This window comes from Mauremys mutica, chromosome 4 (assembly GCF_020497125.1).
Source record: "Mauremys mutica isolate MM-2020 ecotype Southern chromosome 4, ASM2049712v1, whole genome shotgun sequence".
Taxonomy (NCBI): Eukaryota; Metazoa; Chordata; order Testudines; family Geoemydidae; genus Mauremys; species Mauremys mutica.
In genome coordinates, this window is record NC_059075.1 from 9,612,963 (window position 1) to 9,630,288 (window position 17,326).

The 17,326-nt window shown below is 48.1% G+C and overlaps 1 protein-coding gene across 4 annotated transcripts in view; it reads left to right on the forward strand.

Annotated features, from left to right (window-relative positions):
* Window positions 1-2,836: 2,836 nt before the first annotated feature.
* SAMD4A (sterile alpha motif domain containing 4A) overlaps window positions 2,837-17,326 on the forward strand; it is a 207,407-nt gene continuing 192,917 nt past the window's right edge. For all 4 annotated transcript variants that reach the window (XM_045013681.1, XM_045013682.1, XM_045013683.1 and 1 more), the window contains exon 1: window positions 2,837-3,055. In XM_045013681.1, the coding sequence (XP_044869616.1) occupies window positions 2,860-3,055 (196 nt within the window). In that variant the 5' untranslated portion in view covers window positions 2,837-2,859. The remainder of the gene's footprint in view (window positions 3,056-17,326) is intronic.

Here is a 17,326-nt window from a genome sequence, read left to right on the forward strand (position 1 = left end):
GTGTGCAGCCCCGCTGGGGTGTATTTGCAGCACACACACACACACACACACACAGTGTGCAGCCCCGCTGGGGTGTATTTGCAGCACACACACACACACACACACACACACTCAGGGAGTGTGCAGCCCCGCTGGGGTGTATTTGCAGCACACACACACACACACACTCGGGGAGTGTGCAGCCCCGCTGGGGTGTATTTGCAGCACACACACACACAGACACACAGTGTGCAGCCCCGCTGGGGTGTATTTGCAGCACACACACACACACACAGTGTGCAGCCCCGCTGGGGTGTATTTGCAGCACACACACACACACACACACACACTCAGGGAGTGTGCAGCCCCGCTGGGGTGTATTTGCAGCACACACACACACACACACACACACAGTGTGCAGCCCCGCTGGGGTGTATTTGCAGCACACACACACACACACACACACAGTGTGCAGCCCCGCTGGGGTGTATTTGCAGCACACACACACACACACACACACAGTGTGCAGCCCCGCTGGGGTGTATTTGCAGCACACACACACACACACACACACACACTCGGGGAGTGTGCAGCCCCGCTGGGGTGTATTTGCAGCACACACACACACACACACACACACAGTGTGCAGCCCCGCTGGGGTGTATTTGCAGCACACACACACACACACACTCAGGGAGTGTGCAGCCCCGCTGGGGTGTATTTGCAGCACACACACAGCCCGGCCCGGTCTCGCACCCCCGGCAAGGCAGGGCAGGGCAGGGCAGGGCAGGGAGCGCGGCGCCGCGCCCGGGGTGCTGGGGCCCCGCAGCAGGGGCCGGCCGGGCGGGAAGGAGCCGCCCCACGGCCGCGAGCCCGGCCCGCTGCGGGCTCCCCTGGCGCTGCCCCGACCCGGGGGGCGGGGGCCTCGCGCCGCCAGCCCATGACGTAATGGGTTATGCTAATGACTAGCATGTGGGGAGCTGGGGCGCGGGGCTCGGCGCGGCTCAGTCTCGCCCAGCCAGGCGCCCGGCGCTGCTGCTGCTGCACCGCCCGGCGGGATCGCCCCCTGCCCGCTCCCCGCCATGGCCCGGCCGGGGCGCCGCCAGCCGCAGCCCGCCTGACAGCAGCGAGGCACCTGCCTCCGCCTCCCGAGACAGCCGGGGGGCAGCATGGGGGTGAGCCCGGTGGGTGCCGCGGGGAGCCGGCAGCGGTGGGGCGGGAGGGCTCGTGCTTTCCCTGGGGCTGGACCACGCTCCTCTCCCTGCCCTGGGGCTGGTCTGTGCCCTGCTCCGCGCTGGGCTTAGGCAGGCTAAGCACTAGCTGGGGGTCCCCGCAGCTCCGGGGGGGGGCTCCCCAGAACATCGCTGCAGTGCTAGAGCCCCCAGGGGGCTGGCCCTGCCCACTCCTGCGCACCCCCATGGGCTGGGGGAAACAGCGGGGGGGGGTGTTTGCTGAGAGCCATCCTAGGTGAAGCAGAAAAGCCGCAGGAGCCCAACTTTGGTTATGGGGGGCTCCTTGCTCAGCGCTCGTTTGCATTTTGCAAAGCTCCCTTGAGGCTAATGGACCCGGTCGCGCCTTCGGTCACAAGGCGATGCCTTGAATGTGGAAAATGCGTATGTAAAACCGGGCTGATTTCATGAGCGCTTCAGTAGGACAGAAAGAGGGAGGGAGAGAGAGACACCCCCCCCCCGCCCTTCCTCCCGCCCGCTGGAGCGGTGGATCGGTGAAGCTATTTGGAAAATAGCTGGGGGTGGGTGGGATGATGTGATCATTTTTTAAGCAGCCTAAAAAGGGAGAGGGGGGACCCGAAGACTCCCTGGGCTGGCCTGTGCCTGCCGGGCTGTGTGATGAAGTCGGGGGTGGGTAGAGTTTATTTTTGTCTCACGCTGCTGCTGCTGCTGCTTAGGGCCTCAATCCAAAGGGGCTGGCTTGAGATGCTTGATTGCTGTAGATGGAGCTGCAGCAACTCGGCTACTTCCCGGGGAGGAGGAGGAGGTGGAGAGGAAGACACCAGGGCTGCTCCTGCTTTGCATTAGAGCTTTATAGCCGCAGTGTAAGTTTTTCTTCTGCACGAATGGTCTCTTGCAGCAGTTGCAGTTTAAAGCAGGTAGGTCCCTGAAGAACCTGCCCAAACACTAGGAACCCTTTGATGGCAGCAACAGGGAGCTCCCTCCTTTCTTTAAACCATTAGCTGCAAAGCCTGCATCTCTCAGTTGCTGTGTATGGGGGCTGAATTTTTAGAGGCTCGGGTGTCTTCCTCCCTCCCCCTTTCTTCCTCGCCTTTCCCCTCCACCCCCGTTACCCTTCCCTGTGTTGTTGACCTGAAATCTCCTTCGGTAGGTTAGGAAGCGGGCTCTGCTGCTGTCATGCTGAATCATAGCGTTTCCTTGCAAAGTGTGTCATCATCAGCAGCAATTCTTTTCTCTTTCCAGTTGTGAACATTGGCTTTGGGAGGAATGCGGGTGTGGATGGTCCAGTTTGCCACCCAGGGGAGGAGAGAGCTGGCGACGCTAGGCTAAAATAACCTGAGGGAAAAGAAGAAGAAGCTATACATCCACTCCTGTGCCTTGTTGAGATTTATATATATATGTGTGTGTGTGTATATAATATACAATTTCCCATCCCTATTTCCCTGTGCCACTTTGTGTCATCATCTTTGGGGAATTTAACAAGAAGCCATCAGGACACTGAACTGAAGATAGAAAGAGGAGGAGAGAAACCAGACCCACATCTGAGCTGACGGCTGTGTCCAAAAATCCATCTGATTAATAAATAAAATCGTGAGACCGACACGGGGGAAAAGAACTTTGGAGGGAATTTTTTTTCCCCTGCAGAGGCTTTTTTTTTTTTTCTCCCTCCACTCCCCACCCCAATCTAATCATGATGTTTCGAGATCAGGTTGGAGTGCTGGCTGGTTGGTTTAAAGGCTGGAATGAATGCGAGCAGACTGTTGCTTTGCTCTCCTTGTTGAAGCGGGTGAGTCGAACCCAAGCCCGTTTCCTCCAGCTCTGCCTGGAGCATTCATTGGCAGATTGCACTGAGCTGCACATTCTTGAAGGGGAAGCCAACAACCCTGGTAAGTTTTGGTGCAACCAATCCGTTTTGAATGCTACATTGTTCTCTGATTGATACCCTAATGATGGCAAAAAAGGGGAGGTCAGGGAGCTGGGGCTCCACTGAACCAGCCTCATTGTTAACAGCTTCCCTTTTTACATTTTACGTTTCAGACGGGTGATGACTTATTTCAGTTTAATTTTTCACAGCAAACTACTACAGTCTATTCAGTGGTGTAACTACGGTAGCATGAATGATTGATTTTTCTCTCATGCAGTTTCCTATGAAATAAGTCAGTCAGGTCACGTAGAGTCTGGATTTTCTAGGCTTCTTTTGGACAACGTGGCTTGCTGTGCTTTAAGCAACATGCAGAAGAATCTCCTCATTATCTAATACAAACGAGTGTTTTGCTGATCTGTGGCTAGCTGAGGTATCTTAATCTTTTGTTAAATGGTAATTTGTTTCATCATTCAGGTCCTGTTTGAATACATTTTTTTTTCCTGCAGCTCTGAATGCTCTATATATTCCACAGGAGCTGTGGGAAGATATTAGTAGACCATTTAGGGCTGCTATACATAATTCAGTTAGTGTATACTGTGCATGTACTGTCCCAGGGATGTACCTTTAATATATATGGTCCTGATTTTGATCTCATTTATACACCAGTGAAAGTTAGGAGAACTAAAACGGTGTAAGTGAAATTAAACTCATGCTTTGTGCGTGTGCACAAGTGTGACCACGCACTCTTTTAAAGAAACCTTCCAAAATAAAACTCCAAACTACTCTTTGCAGAGATGAGGTTAAATACACAGCTAAATTACCTAGTTCTATTCCAGTTGCAAAAAATCCCTCCAAAACCAAATATAATCCCTCCTGTTCTTGTCTCAGATATTTTACTATAGTTTGTAGGATTAAATATGTACACCTTGGACTTCTGCACATGGTTAAAAGAACACACAAAGCATAGTCTGTGGAAGGGGGGAAAGTCTGTCAATTGATAGGTGACATTCTTTAGGCTTTATTGCAGTAGGATACTGAACAGAGCCCCCAGTGTTTACTGAGAGAAAAGAATGCAGGGTCCTCTTCCAGCTGTTCCATATTAGAGCACTGAGCCTGCAAGATTTGGCAGCTGTCTATGCTGCCATTTGATGACAACGTCCAGTACAATGTTGTTAGGGCTTGGATATATTTAAGTACGCCTTTAGGAAACCAACTCAGGGGCTGTTCCAGTGTACAGAGCTCTATCATCACAATGGTGAACACACTGGAATTGGATATTTCCTTATATAGTTCGTATGAGTGCCGGGGAAGAATGTTGCAGTGTACATTTCAGTGCAATACTACATTTTATAAACAGCTGAACAGTCTAACCTCATACATTTGTGGGTGGAGGCCTAACTAAGAATAAATTGGGAAGGCGAGCACACTCTTTTAAACTGATCTTCCACAGAACAGAATCGCCTTTCCTCTTACCTGCATTAGCACAGTTTATCTTTGGTTCCCAGTAGTGTATGTGGCTATGTACCATTGTATAAACTTCTGGGTTTTAGTTTTACCTGGATTTCCTGTAATAGTTGCGTCACATTTATTTGTCAAAAGATTACACATGAATGATTTATCTGCAGACTGCAGTAGCTGTGGCGTACCTGTTTAAATTATGATAGAAAAATTTCCCCTAAAGCCCATCCAAATATTAGGTCATGTATGAATGAAAGGACTTTCTGCATAATGATCAGTCTCTTGCCAAAACAGTAGTTAACACGAAGGTCCTGATCCTTCCAGTACTGACACATGTGACTAATCCCATTGACCCCCAATGGGTATAAGGATTACTCCTGGGAATAAAGCTTGTGGAATCGAGCCCTTGGTTTGCCTCTGAATGATTACATTTGTGATGCTGATAGCACTTGCTCAGATGTTTGTTCTAATAATCAGCTGTTCTTTTAGGGCTTTTATAGGCTCAATAGCAAGACTTGAGAACCTTTGTTAAATTTCTGATACCACTAACCATTTCTTCTTCTTGTAAATTTGATGCTTGGTAAACATAAGGCAAACATGCCTTTGCATCAGAGAATCAAGGTGTTTACTTTTTGATCAGGATGATTCTGTTGTTACAGAGGAATGGCTGGTCTCTGTGTTTGGCAATGAAGAAATGATAGGAAGTGACTTTTAGTTTGGTATTAACATTACGTACTTTGTAAAACCACCTGTCTTTTAAAGTGCTTTGAGATCTCCTGTTGAAATAATATTAAATAGCCTTTATTCACCACACATTTCATACCATGGCATTTGTCACTTGGCTAGACATGAAATCACACCGGGTTCTCACAACAACCACAACTTAATGCTGCTAGATGCCCAAAACCATGGACTCAACAGGGATTCTGATTTCATGGCTCATTACAACAATCTGTAACACACACCTGCCTGGTAACCCTTTGTGGCCCACTTCAAACCCCTTTTGCATAGCAACCCTTACTGCCCACTCCATCTCAAATGACCTCCTAGGACATGCGTTACCCCTTATGTTTAACTCTCAGTCCCAACTTGTATTTAGCTTGGACACTCTGATTTCGTTCCCCAGACCTGGAGAACTCCGTGTAGTTTGAAGGTTTATACCTGCCACCCATAGAATTTGGTCAGATAAAAGTTGTGTCACCTACCTTGTGTCTAACAACAACAATTAACTTTTTATTGCTCTTACTACTTGAATTCCACAATTTACACAACTAACCTGGGTTTGTTTCTTCCATGGCTGGTGGTGCTGACAGCAATACTTAAAGATATCAATTTGCCCCCTACTTTTTGGCCTAATTTTTTCCCCCTTGGTGGGAGATTTGCCAATGACACAGGCCTGAACCTGCAACTTCTTGCATGGAAGCTGACCACTTTGCCTCTGTGTTTGAATTAATGGGTCTGCTCTTGGGTGCAGCAATCTGCCCAAATACAAGAGGCTTTGGGATCAGAGCTGTAACTTGGGAACAGGTTTGGGCCATAAATCTTTACATGTGGTGTATCAATCCTACTGTCAGTTAAATTCCAGGCTATCTCTAGCTTCCTTAGTGCAGTAAAAAGACAAAAATATAGTGACGAAGGCACAAACGGTCCTATTTTCTCCAGTGAAGCAACATGTGAGTCTAACATGCCAGTGTGAATGTTTGAATTGCCTTTAAAGTTAGTCTCCCATGGGAAAAGAGTCATTCTATGGCAGGGGTAGGCAACCTATGGCACGTGTGCTGAAGGTAGCACGCGAGCTGATTTTCGGTGGCACTCACGCTGCCCGGGTCCTGGCCACCAGTCCAGGGGGCTCTGCATTTTAATTGAATTTTAAATGAAGTTTCTTAAACATTTTAAAAACCTAATTTTCTTTACATACAACAATAGTTCAGTTATATATTACAGACTTCTAGAAAGAGACCTTCTAAAAACGTTAAAATGTATGACTGGCACGCAAAACCTTAAATGAGAGTGAATAAATGAAGACTCGGCACAGCACTTCTGAAAGGTTGCCGACCCCTGTTCTATGGACACAGAGCCTATGTTGCTTGTTAAAATCTGACTGAAATGGATAGTGACTCTCTCTGATCACTGTTGAAATGAGTGTGTTGACTCATCACATTTCTTATTGGATCGATGTCCACCTCACAAATACTGTCCTAGGTAATTGGAGTCAGCAGAGAGGCCAATGGCTGAATAGACATGGAAGGCAAAGTACCTTCTCACCAGCAAGTCCCACAAGACAGGGCTTGAGGCATGTTGACTGGGCAATGGGAGAGAACTTGATCTTACACAGATGGGTATTGGGTTTTTTGTTGTTGTTGCTCTGTTGTGTGGACCCCAGTCTTCAGTGCTGTCTTCCTGCTGCTTCTCGCTAGTATTGAAAATGAAATGAAAAATATTGAACAAAAATTAATTCTTTGAAACTGATTGGTTTTATTAGTGAAGCAAGCACGTTTGGCAGAGTTTCATCTTTCTGTTTTCTTCATGTGGTTTTCTCTAATAGGTTTTTCCTTTGCCTATTAATGAAAATTCAGCTCTCATTTATAGCACCTGACATGTAAAATGTAAATCTGGTTGGAATGCACAGCTACAGCGTAACTCTCAAAAAGGGATTTTTCTAAGAAATCTACTGTTCCTGGAGCCATTTTGTTACCAGTGGCGCTTAACAGACAAAATAGCTGTGTACAGAATCTTTAGAACAGGGGTCTCCATAGGCTTTCCCGGGCTGAAAGCTACTCTGTTGTCTCTGATGCAACAGAGGCACATCACATAGAAGTGATGCAGGTGCCACAGAGAATGTATATGTCGCTCTAAAACCACATGAAAATGTCTTGTTTAAAATTACTGGTGGTTGATAGGAAACAAAAAAAGCAATGCAAAAAATCCCTACAGGTCACTATTGGATAAGATGCACAATCCATGTCGGAGATCTTTAATGATTGTAGCATACAGTAGAATGGAACTTAGAAATCCACAAAGATCAAACAAACAAAGCAGAGAGAATCCCAAACAACCTTTTTGGCTCTTCAATATTCAAACTGCTGGTGGGGGCTGGTGAGGAAGAAACAGCAACCAAAAAACGAGTAAGTAAATCCAGGCTGATGTGAGCAATGGGAAGAGCAATATCGAAGAAAACCATCTGAGTCCACTGTGAGTTTAAATGTGTACAAGACCTGTGTTCCTGCCCCCATTGAGATCAGTGCCTACCGCTGTGAGGTCACGGTCTATGACTAGGGCTCAGAGGTGCTATGGTAATATAAGTACACCGCTACCTTGATATAACGCGACCCGATATAACACAAATTTGGATATAACGAGGTAAAGCAGTGCTCCGGGGGGGGTGAGGCTGCGCACTCCGGTGGATCAAAGCAAGTTCAATATAACGCGGTTTCACCTATAATGCGGTAAGATTTTTTGGCTCCTGAGAACAGCGTTATATCGAGGTAGAGGTGTAATATCAGGGAAAATCCCATTGACTTCACTGGGAACAGGATCGGGTGTGCAGATAGCACCAGTGAGGAATTCAAGATACTTTCACCAGGACTTAATGAATGAGAACGGTTTTGTGTGTGTGTGTGTGTGTGGGGGGGGGGGTGTTGGAAACCAGGTTAGAAACCGGAAGTTTCTCCCACAGAGAGTTACTGTTTTTTCAGTATTATCATTTACATTTATTTTTGTTTGTTTGTTTTCAAACATGGTTTGCTGTGGGGGCTTGTGATAGGGTGCTCAGCAGCAACTGCTGAGCCAGCCCTTTGTCAAGCCAGCTCCAATTAAGGTAGATTGGAGCTGCCTAGAGAAAACCTCTGCCTGGTAGGCTGGCAGCTGTTTCCCCTTTGCCAAATTAGCCTGGGTCTGTAAAAAAAAAAAAAAAAAAAAAAACCTCAGAGGAAGGAAGCAGACAGGGGCGGGCAGGCAGGGGTAAGCCAGAGAGTGGAAGGAAGGTGGGAGCGCTTCCCTCCTGGCTGCAGAGACTGAGAAGCCCTTAAGGCTGAAACCCCCAAACGCTTGATGGTAAGAAGGTGGTGGGATTACATGCTGTAAATAACTGCACCAGTGACTGCTGAGCCGGAAGGTCTGTGAGTGGTTTTTGGAACAGAGCAGGGGCAGGCCCAAGGGCAGGCCCGGCTGTACCCTGTAACAGGGCTACATGGGTAGCTTCAAACCCAGCTGGAAAGAGCTGTCCGGACATAACATACATCTTGGAGTCACAAATAAATGGGTTAGATGAGTGAAATCCAGCCCATGCAGCAAGTGGGCACAAGGGCTCTGCTTCATGTATGACCTCCGAATAGGGATTAAGTGGTATGTAGATCTTACGTTGGCTCTCTGCACAGGGACTTTTCACTCTAAAAGTGACTATCCCCCCTCAGTTAAATTAAATAAATTGATGGAGATATTCCTATCTCTAGAAGGGACCTTGAAAGGTCATTGAGTCCAGCCCCCTGCCTTCACTAGCAGGACCAAGTACTGATTTTGCCCCAGATGCCTAAGTGGCCCCCTCAAGGATTGAACTCACAACCCTGGGTTTAGCAGGCCAATGCTCAAACCACTGAGCTATCCCTCCCTATCAACCACCAGTAATAGCTGAAAACACTCCACTATGAGGACTGGGAAAGCAGGGCTCTGGGAGGAGATAGCAGGTGGAGACTGAAGTAGGGTGTGTCTTGGTTTGGACACAGGGAGGTCTCTAACTCAGGGTATGCCTATGCTGCAATCACAGGATGTGAGCGCAGCTGGCATAGACTTGCCTAAGCTAGCTTTATACTGAGATAGCTCGTGTGCTGGAGCTGTGATACCTTGGCAGTACGGGCTTCAGCACAGGCGGTACGAACCCAGTGGGAGCCCTGGGTAATTAGGTGGCTAGCTCATGCTGAAGCCCGTGCTGCTGCTGCTTGGGTATCTGAACTAGCTAGCTCAGGTATGTCTGCATGGGCTGCAGTCACTCCCCATGATTGTAGGATTGATGTTGCTTCTGCCTGGCTTCCCCTTGTTGATTCCCCTTCATCAGAGCCGTGCTAGGCTAAATAGAGCACTAGGATTTAGAACATGTAGTAAAAAAGCCACGTCTCTTTGTGCATCTGGACTGGCCTATGGTGGAAGCCGCAGGACATAACCAGGCTTCCTCTTTCTGTAGGCTGGCCAGTAGGGGCCACCGTGGGAATTTACGTCCTGCTGGAGTTTAGCGCTTTCCCTTCCAAGTGCCCCCACCTCCTGACTGCTCTGAAATTCCCTGTCTGGTGGCCAGATGCCTGCATCATGCCGAATTCGCTCTAGGCTATTGGGCCAGTCCCCATGGAACGACTGAAAAACCTGATTCTCTGAAGTGCTGAGCACCCTACGCTCGATCAGTCCATCAAATTTCTTTCCTTTGATTTCTGAGACATGTGCTGACCAGGCACTAAGAAAGAGAACAAAGGGCTATTGCTTCCATCTAACTCTTGCTCCCATCAGGTGCAACACCTAATAAAGGAAAGTTCCTACTGGCCATGGCCATAAATGAGACTCTGACAGAGCAGAGAGAGTCCATAGCTATGCCTGCGCTGCCCCAGCTACCCTGGGAGTCCTCAATCTTTCCACTAGCCAAAGAACCCAGTTGTCATTAATCACAGAGCGGGAAGGGAGGAGACTCACTGCTAGCACCTCCTCATGGCTGGGTGTGGTGTGGCAGCTCCACCTCTGCAGAGGCAGGCCCTCCGGCCAGATCACTTCCAAGTCTCTCCCCTTCCTGGGTAGTCCGGGAACAAAAAGCAAGGGGAACTCATTCAAACAAATTGAGTCAGTACAAGAGAGAGGGAGAATGCTTCCCTCTCAGGGTGTCCCAGGATGAGGGGCCTCCAAGCGGTGGTTGTCTGGGAAGCTCCTGCCCTTCAGTCAGCCCTTTCCTCAGGAGCTGAGGTCTGAAGATCTGTTGACATCCCTGGTCTGCCCATATTTGAGCGGCTCTGCTCCCCTTTTAAACTCCCCCTCCAGCTGTGTGTTCCTTGCTGGTGTGGCAGAGTGGGGCCAGGTGTGCCCAGAGCAGCTCCTTAACCCCTTGTCTAGTGTGGGGTTTGCATTACCTCATCACGCAGCGTAATGACTTTAAGTGCTTGGCTCCCAAGGACAAGAACCTTTCTTTGCCGTTTGCACAGTGCACTGACTACTGGGTATATTAAGGTTCTCATCCTTATCTCACACAAGCCATCTAAGTCAAGTGCTAAGAGCATCATCATTGCCTGGGTCTATCGTTCTGGGGCAGATTGACTGGAGAAAGTCTCCTGGGAAGGCTCAGCTTAACGTGAACTGTGGGTACTACTACGTGGGTCCAGCAATCAGTGAAAGTCGCCTGAGCATTTATTTTAAAGACACTTATTTTTTAGCTTGGAGTTATGATGTACTGTGTCAGGTGCATTCTTTATACTGACCCATTGTGTTGACTCAAGCCAAGGTAGAACAACGGCACTCGCATTAAAAAAAAAGCTCTTGCACACAATTAGGGCTTTGGCCTGCATTGTGGGTGGTATGGAGCAGGAACCAGGAGGCATGGCACCTTCATGAAGCACAATGCTTCCCCAAGCTGCTAGGTGTATAGAAGGCGTACTGGTGCTTCCACCTCACCTAAGGGGGTGCAGCATGATCTCCGTTCTTCATCTGCTCCATTCTTCATCTGCTCATTGGTGGGGCTAGTTGGGCCTCTGCTTCTTTTCTTTCTTTCTCTGAAACGACGAGGGCTAAAAGTTGCCCCTTTTAAAACTGAAAGCTTAAGATTTTCATCTAATCGCTTGACTCCTGGAGCTGGGGTTTTAAGAACACCACCAAATATCACAAGCCATCAAATAATGACAGCTGGCAACGTGCATAGGACTGTACTTAAAGGGGTCTCCAGAGCAGAGTGAGCAGAATTGCTAATCCCAAATGTTAAAAATCATGAGACACACTCCTAAATCATGAGATGTGCTTAAAAATCATGAACACTGGGATCTTTTCATTTACCAACTGATTTTAGAGCCTTTAGAGTTCATATTTTCAAACTTTTGGCCCACAACTCTGACAAATTTCACTTGTTTTAAACGAAAGCAGAGATTTGCTTTAAGAGAGAGACCAAATAACAGACTTATGGTGAAATTGCAGGAGTTTGCAACACTGCGTGAGGTATTGGAATGATAGCACGAAGCAGTGAAACTTCTTGCGTTTTTCAACAGCTCTGCTATTTAACAGGTGCCCTTATTTGTACATAAGTTTGTAGCTAGAGTGTAGGAAAATGTTTTCTCTTCTTCCTCCTCCCTCTTTTTAATTTGAAAGAAGAGAATCAGCTTGCAATGCTTATAGATTTCAATATGGACTAGAGGAAATATTTTCTTTGAACTCTGTGGCTCATGTATTCAACTCTGTATTGTATTTCTTTAAAAAAAATTATTCCTTGTCATTCTCAGTCTGTTTCTGTTACATTCACGAAAACTGGAGGAGACCCTCAATGGCTAATTAACAATCAAGAGTTCCCAAAGGTGGGAAATGCAAACCTAGGTCCTACAGCTGCATTGAGAGCCGTGCCGGCAGAAAAAGTTGAAGGATCGGGCCATAGTAGAGAATATGTTTGCTTCATATTTCAGAGTTAGTGAGTGGTACGTAAAAAAAAAAATCCTTTAACATTTTCCCATTAGCAGCACAAAAACTGATTATTATCTGGTGGGTGCGTTGCATTCAATGCATATTTAATATCTGATCTGAAACATTGCACGTGTAAAAAAAGTTGTAATAGAAAAATAGTTGTTCATCCCTAGCAAAATGGGAACCGGTATGTGGTTATGGCAGTACAAGCCTGTGAATCTAGAGAGTGGTGTTCGATCCCCTACTTTGCTCCTAATTCACAAGATGATGCTGGTTGAGTCACTCACGCCCTTTCCTGCCTCAGTTTCCCCAACGAGAGAATGGATAAAATAGTGAGCTATTTCACAGGTGTGCATGGCAACTAAGAGTGGGATTGAAGACCATGTTAAAATTCGCACAAACTTCAGTGGGCGCAGAGCTAGGCTAATGCTGAATGCTTTTGAAATCCCACCTGAAATGTTTGTAAAGTGCTTTGGGAGCCTTAGAGGAAAAGTGCAAAGTATTATTCTATACAGGACCTAGTTTCTTTTAAGTTGGCTTCTTTCCAAGTGAAATATTTTTTACTCAGATATATTTCTGTTATGTTTTTCCTTTTGGAAAATGGAAAGAACTAAATCTACTTGCTTCTCTGCATAAATGGGCGAAGAATGGCTGAGGAAATTCAATGTAAAGAGGCAGAAGCGACACTAGGAGCTCAGTCGCTTATGGCAGTCTTGAATTTGATAAGCTCCAGATGGATGGGCTAGGTCAGGAATTGTTTTAGATTGGTAGTTTCAAACGGGCAAACCTCAGTGCTTTAAATTAAAACAAGTGCTCGCAGTGTATTTGTAAATTGAGTTCTCTTAAAGTGAGATTAAATGGGAGAATGGGGTAGCTTGTCCATGAGTGCAGTCAAAATTCTGGCCAGCGGATGACAGTTTGTACATGTGCTGCACAGCATAGCTAGTGTATTGGACATATTAGAAGCTAACCGTTGAACAAAATTGTCCACCAAGTCGGTCCCTGTATTTGATACATTTGTTTTTAGGTAAGTGGCTTTCAGGATCCAAATGATCTTAGCAGAAGTGCATTTGGAAGAACGTTCTTTAGTCAGGCCCAAATTATTGAAAGAATCCATTCATTTTGGATCCTTCAATTTTTAGGTGCCCAACCTAAGATACCTAGGCAGGCCTTCATCTTTCCCACTAGGAAGGACGGGGGAAAAAAAAAAGCTTACTAGCTTTGGAAGTGATGTAAACCTACCTGATGCCACTCTCTAACTACTGGGGGTCAGGAAAAACCTTTCCCAGTGGGTATGTTATCCCACAACTGCCTCCTTCAGGGTTTTATGCACATTCCTCTGAAGCAGCTGGTACTGGCTTCTGCTGGAAACAGGGTACTGGATCAGACGAACTATTGGTCTGATCCACTATAGTAGGAACACAGGAATTACCAGCTTTCAAGCCTGGCTTTCCTTTCTCCTGAAATCTTAGCTGTTTTTGTGGTCCATGAACATGAATTGTTCCGGGCCGGGAGTTCTGTTTGCAATCAGAGGAACTGAAATAGTAATTAGTATGAATGCTTGCTTTATTTTAAGATGTATTAGTCAGTACTTTAGCTTCCATGCTTCACACTTGTATCTAATGTCACTGCAGAGAACTATTTATAGAGTAGGGACACCGCTTTCCCTACTGGCAGGTTAAAGCTTTATGGGCCAGATCTCCCCATCTATGGTTTATTCTTCTGCAGGGACTGAAAACTTTGTGAGTTGGATTCAAGCATAACCTTGATCCTCAGGTGTGTAAACCAGCGTAGCTCCATCAATATCAAAGAACTTATATTGATTGGCAGAGCTGAGGATCTGGGCCATGGACTGTCTACCTCAGGGGTGGGCAAACTTTTTGGCCCAAGGGCCACATCTGGGTATGGAAATTGTCTGACAGGCCATTAATGCTCATGAAATTGGGGGTTGGGGTGCTGGAGGGGCTGAGGGCTCCGGCTGGGGGTGCGGGCTCTGGGCTGGGGCCAGAAATGAGGAGTACAGGGTGTGGGACGGGGGTTCCGGGCTGGGGCAGGGGGTTGGGGTGCGGAGGGGAGTGAGGGCTCCAGCTGCGGGTACAGGCTCTGGGGTGGGGCTGGGGATGAGGGGTTGGGGGTGCAGGAGGGTGCTCTGGGCTGGGACCAAGGGGTTTGGAGGACGGGAGGGGGATCAGGGCAGGGGTTTGGGGTGGGGGAGGGGGTCAGGGTGCAGGTTCCAGGCAGCGCTTACCTCAAGCAGCTCCCGGAAGCAGGGGTCTCCGGCTCCTACGTGGAGGTGCAGCCAGGCGGCTTGGCGCGCTGCCCCGTCCACAGGCGGTGCCCCTGGAGCTCCCATTGGCCATGGTTCCCAGCCAATGGGAGCTGTGGAGGCCCTTGGCTGTCCCTGTGCATAGGAGCTGGAAGGGGGACATGCAGCTGCTTCCGGGAGCCGTGCGGAGCCACAGCACATGCGGAGCAGGGCAAGCCCCCGGCTGGAGTGCCACCGCGGGGCAAGTCCCGGAGCCTGCTCCCCGGCCCTCGAGCTGGATTAAAATGTCTGACAGGCCAGATGTGTCCCCCGAGCCGTAGTTTGCCCACCCCGGTCTACCTGATTGCCCTCGGAGGGGGTTGGGTTTGCCCATCCCAGAATGAGAAGGGGATTAATCTCCCTAAAATGTGCAGATCCTGGCAAGACCTGCCAGAGGGTCCACCCACACCTGTGAGTTCAGACTCTCTCAACCTCCATGGAAGAAGCAGAGCTGCCAAGCTACTCCGATTGGCTGCTGCCCGCTCAGGAAGGAGGGGTCACTCAGTGGTGAGGGAACTGTGTAACCCAGTGGTGGTAAGGACAGCATTAACTTATGCTTGGTGTCCACACAGGTTGCAGACAGTGATTGTCCCTCCAGAACTGCCTCTTCTTGGCCTTCCTCCTCCTCCTCTCCCTGCCTGAAGCCCGTTCTCCCCATTGAGGGTTGATTGTAGATGTGACAGATATTGCAGTCCCATGCAGTGTCTTTGGGGATCATTGTATTTAAGTTTTGTTTATGTAGGGTTCAGAGAAGAACTAGATAAGTTCATAGAGGATAGGTCCATCAACGGCTATTAGCCAGGATGGGCAGGGATGCAAAACCATGCTCTGAAGTGTCCCTAGCCTCTGTTTGCCAGAAGCTGGGAATGAGTGACAGAGGATGGATCACTTGATGATTATCTATTCTGTTCATTCCCTCTGAAGCACCAGGTATTGGCCACTGTTGGCGGACAGGATACTGGGCTAGGTAGATCATTGGTCTGATCCAGTATGGCCATTCTTATGTTACCACAGCTTCCCTGAGTACTAAAAGCAGTGTGGGGTGATTACCACTAATTCTGAAAACAACTCTGGAGAAGTTCCACCTTCTGCAGTGGTTTGCTAGGCTGAGTCAGGTTGGGTTTTCCAGAGATTAGGAAACAAAGAAAGGGCTTCTGATATAAATGGATGAGCTGGAACTGACTCAAGGTCTTTTTTCTGGTCCAGGAAACGGACAGGACCTTCTGTCTAACGGAGCCCTAACCCTGACAGAAGGGTGGGAAAAGACATTGGCATACTAGGGTGCCATTAGCCAGACGGGTGGCTCCTGGTATGTTTAGTATGTGTTTAAATCTGCTTACTGGTTTTTCTGTTTTCTGTGTAATGCTTTTGCCTTAAGAATAAAGGTGCTTGCTCAGAAGGAGCTGTGTGATAGCTTGTAACTGCTGGCAACACACTGTTCATAGCCCTCGGAGAGAAAGCAAAGGACAGGCGCTGGCTGTTAGGCAGACTGACTTGCTGGGGTTATCACAGTGTAAGGCAGGGATCTGTGCAGCCTTAAAATGGGAGTGGGACAAGCATCCCTGCCAAGGGATGTGATGGCTGGAGGTGGCTGGAAATTGAAACTAGACAAATTCAGGTTGGAGACAGCCAGGGTAATTAACCATTGGAACAAGTTACCCAGGGTGATGGTGGGTTCTCCATCACTGACAATTTTTAAATCAAGAGTCAATGTTTTTCTTCCAGGGAAGTTCCCTGGCCTGTGCTATACAGAAGGTCAGACTGGATGATCACAGTGGTCCCCTCTGGCCTTGGAATCTATAAGACCCAGCTGGGAGCTCCTGGAGTGGACCATGGAGGGGGAACACAGGTGCAGTTACCTTGAAACTGTGCCAGTAGGGTTGGGAAAAGGGAGGAGCAGGCCATGGAGCATGTTCTCCGCCTGCCGGATTCACAAGGCTTTTACCCCCCCCTGTTTTCAAGAAATGGTTGGAAGCTCTTGAGACTGAGTGCGACTTTCAAGGTTAAGCCTGACATGAACCTTGCACGCATGTTGCCCACGTTCGTTTTTTGTACGATTATGAGTGAATAAATACAAAGAACATGTTTCCTGTGTAACTCTGGGTTTCCTACAAAGCATCTGCATCCATGTCTCCCCCAGCCTCTGTCTATACCAGCTGTACTATTGCTGCATGGTAGTGCGCAGACCTGCCACCAGGCTGTTGGGCTTGGCCTCCTCTTGGGAGCTTTAGACGTTTTAAACTCGGGTGCTTCCTTTATGTAGTAATTGATTAGGTCAGAGGGACAGACCTACGGCTTCCGGCGTCAGTCCGGGAGATGTTAATTGGGCAGTTATATAAACTGCTGAGATTTCAGCCCAATGCTCGGGTCTGAGTTTTTGCACAACTGCTCGGTTAAAGCAGGCTGTGTGGCATGGAGGTTTCCATGAGCAACGTGGCCAAAGCTGAGAGGACTTTAATATTCATGGCAGGTTTCAGAATTGTATTTTGCACAGGGAGAGAATTGGAAGGGACTTCTAGAGTTCATCTTGTCCAGTCCCTTGCACTCAAGGCAGGACTAAATATTATCCAGACCATCTAGAAGTCACTGTCCGGGTGTGGTTCTTTTGTACACCCCAGTGTTTGGGGGAATGAATTGTTTGCCCCATCTTTGTCTTCCCAGCTCTGGGCCAGCCCATGGTTGTGTATCTGCGCACAGACAATGGCAGGAGGAAGGGGGCATTGTCTAGTGGAGCTAGAAAACCTGGGCTCTGTTCCCAGCTCTCCCACTGACCTGCTGTGTGACCTTGTGCGAATTATTCCCCCTCTCTGCCCCTCAGCTGTAAGCTCTTGGTACAGGGATGGTCTCTTGCCATGTGTATATATATATAGAAATATGGTGCCTAGCACACTGGGGTCCCAA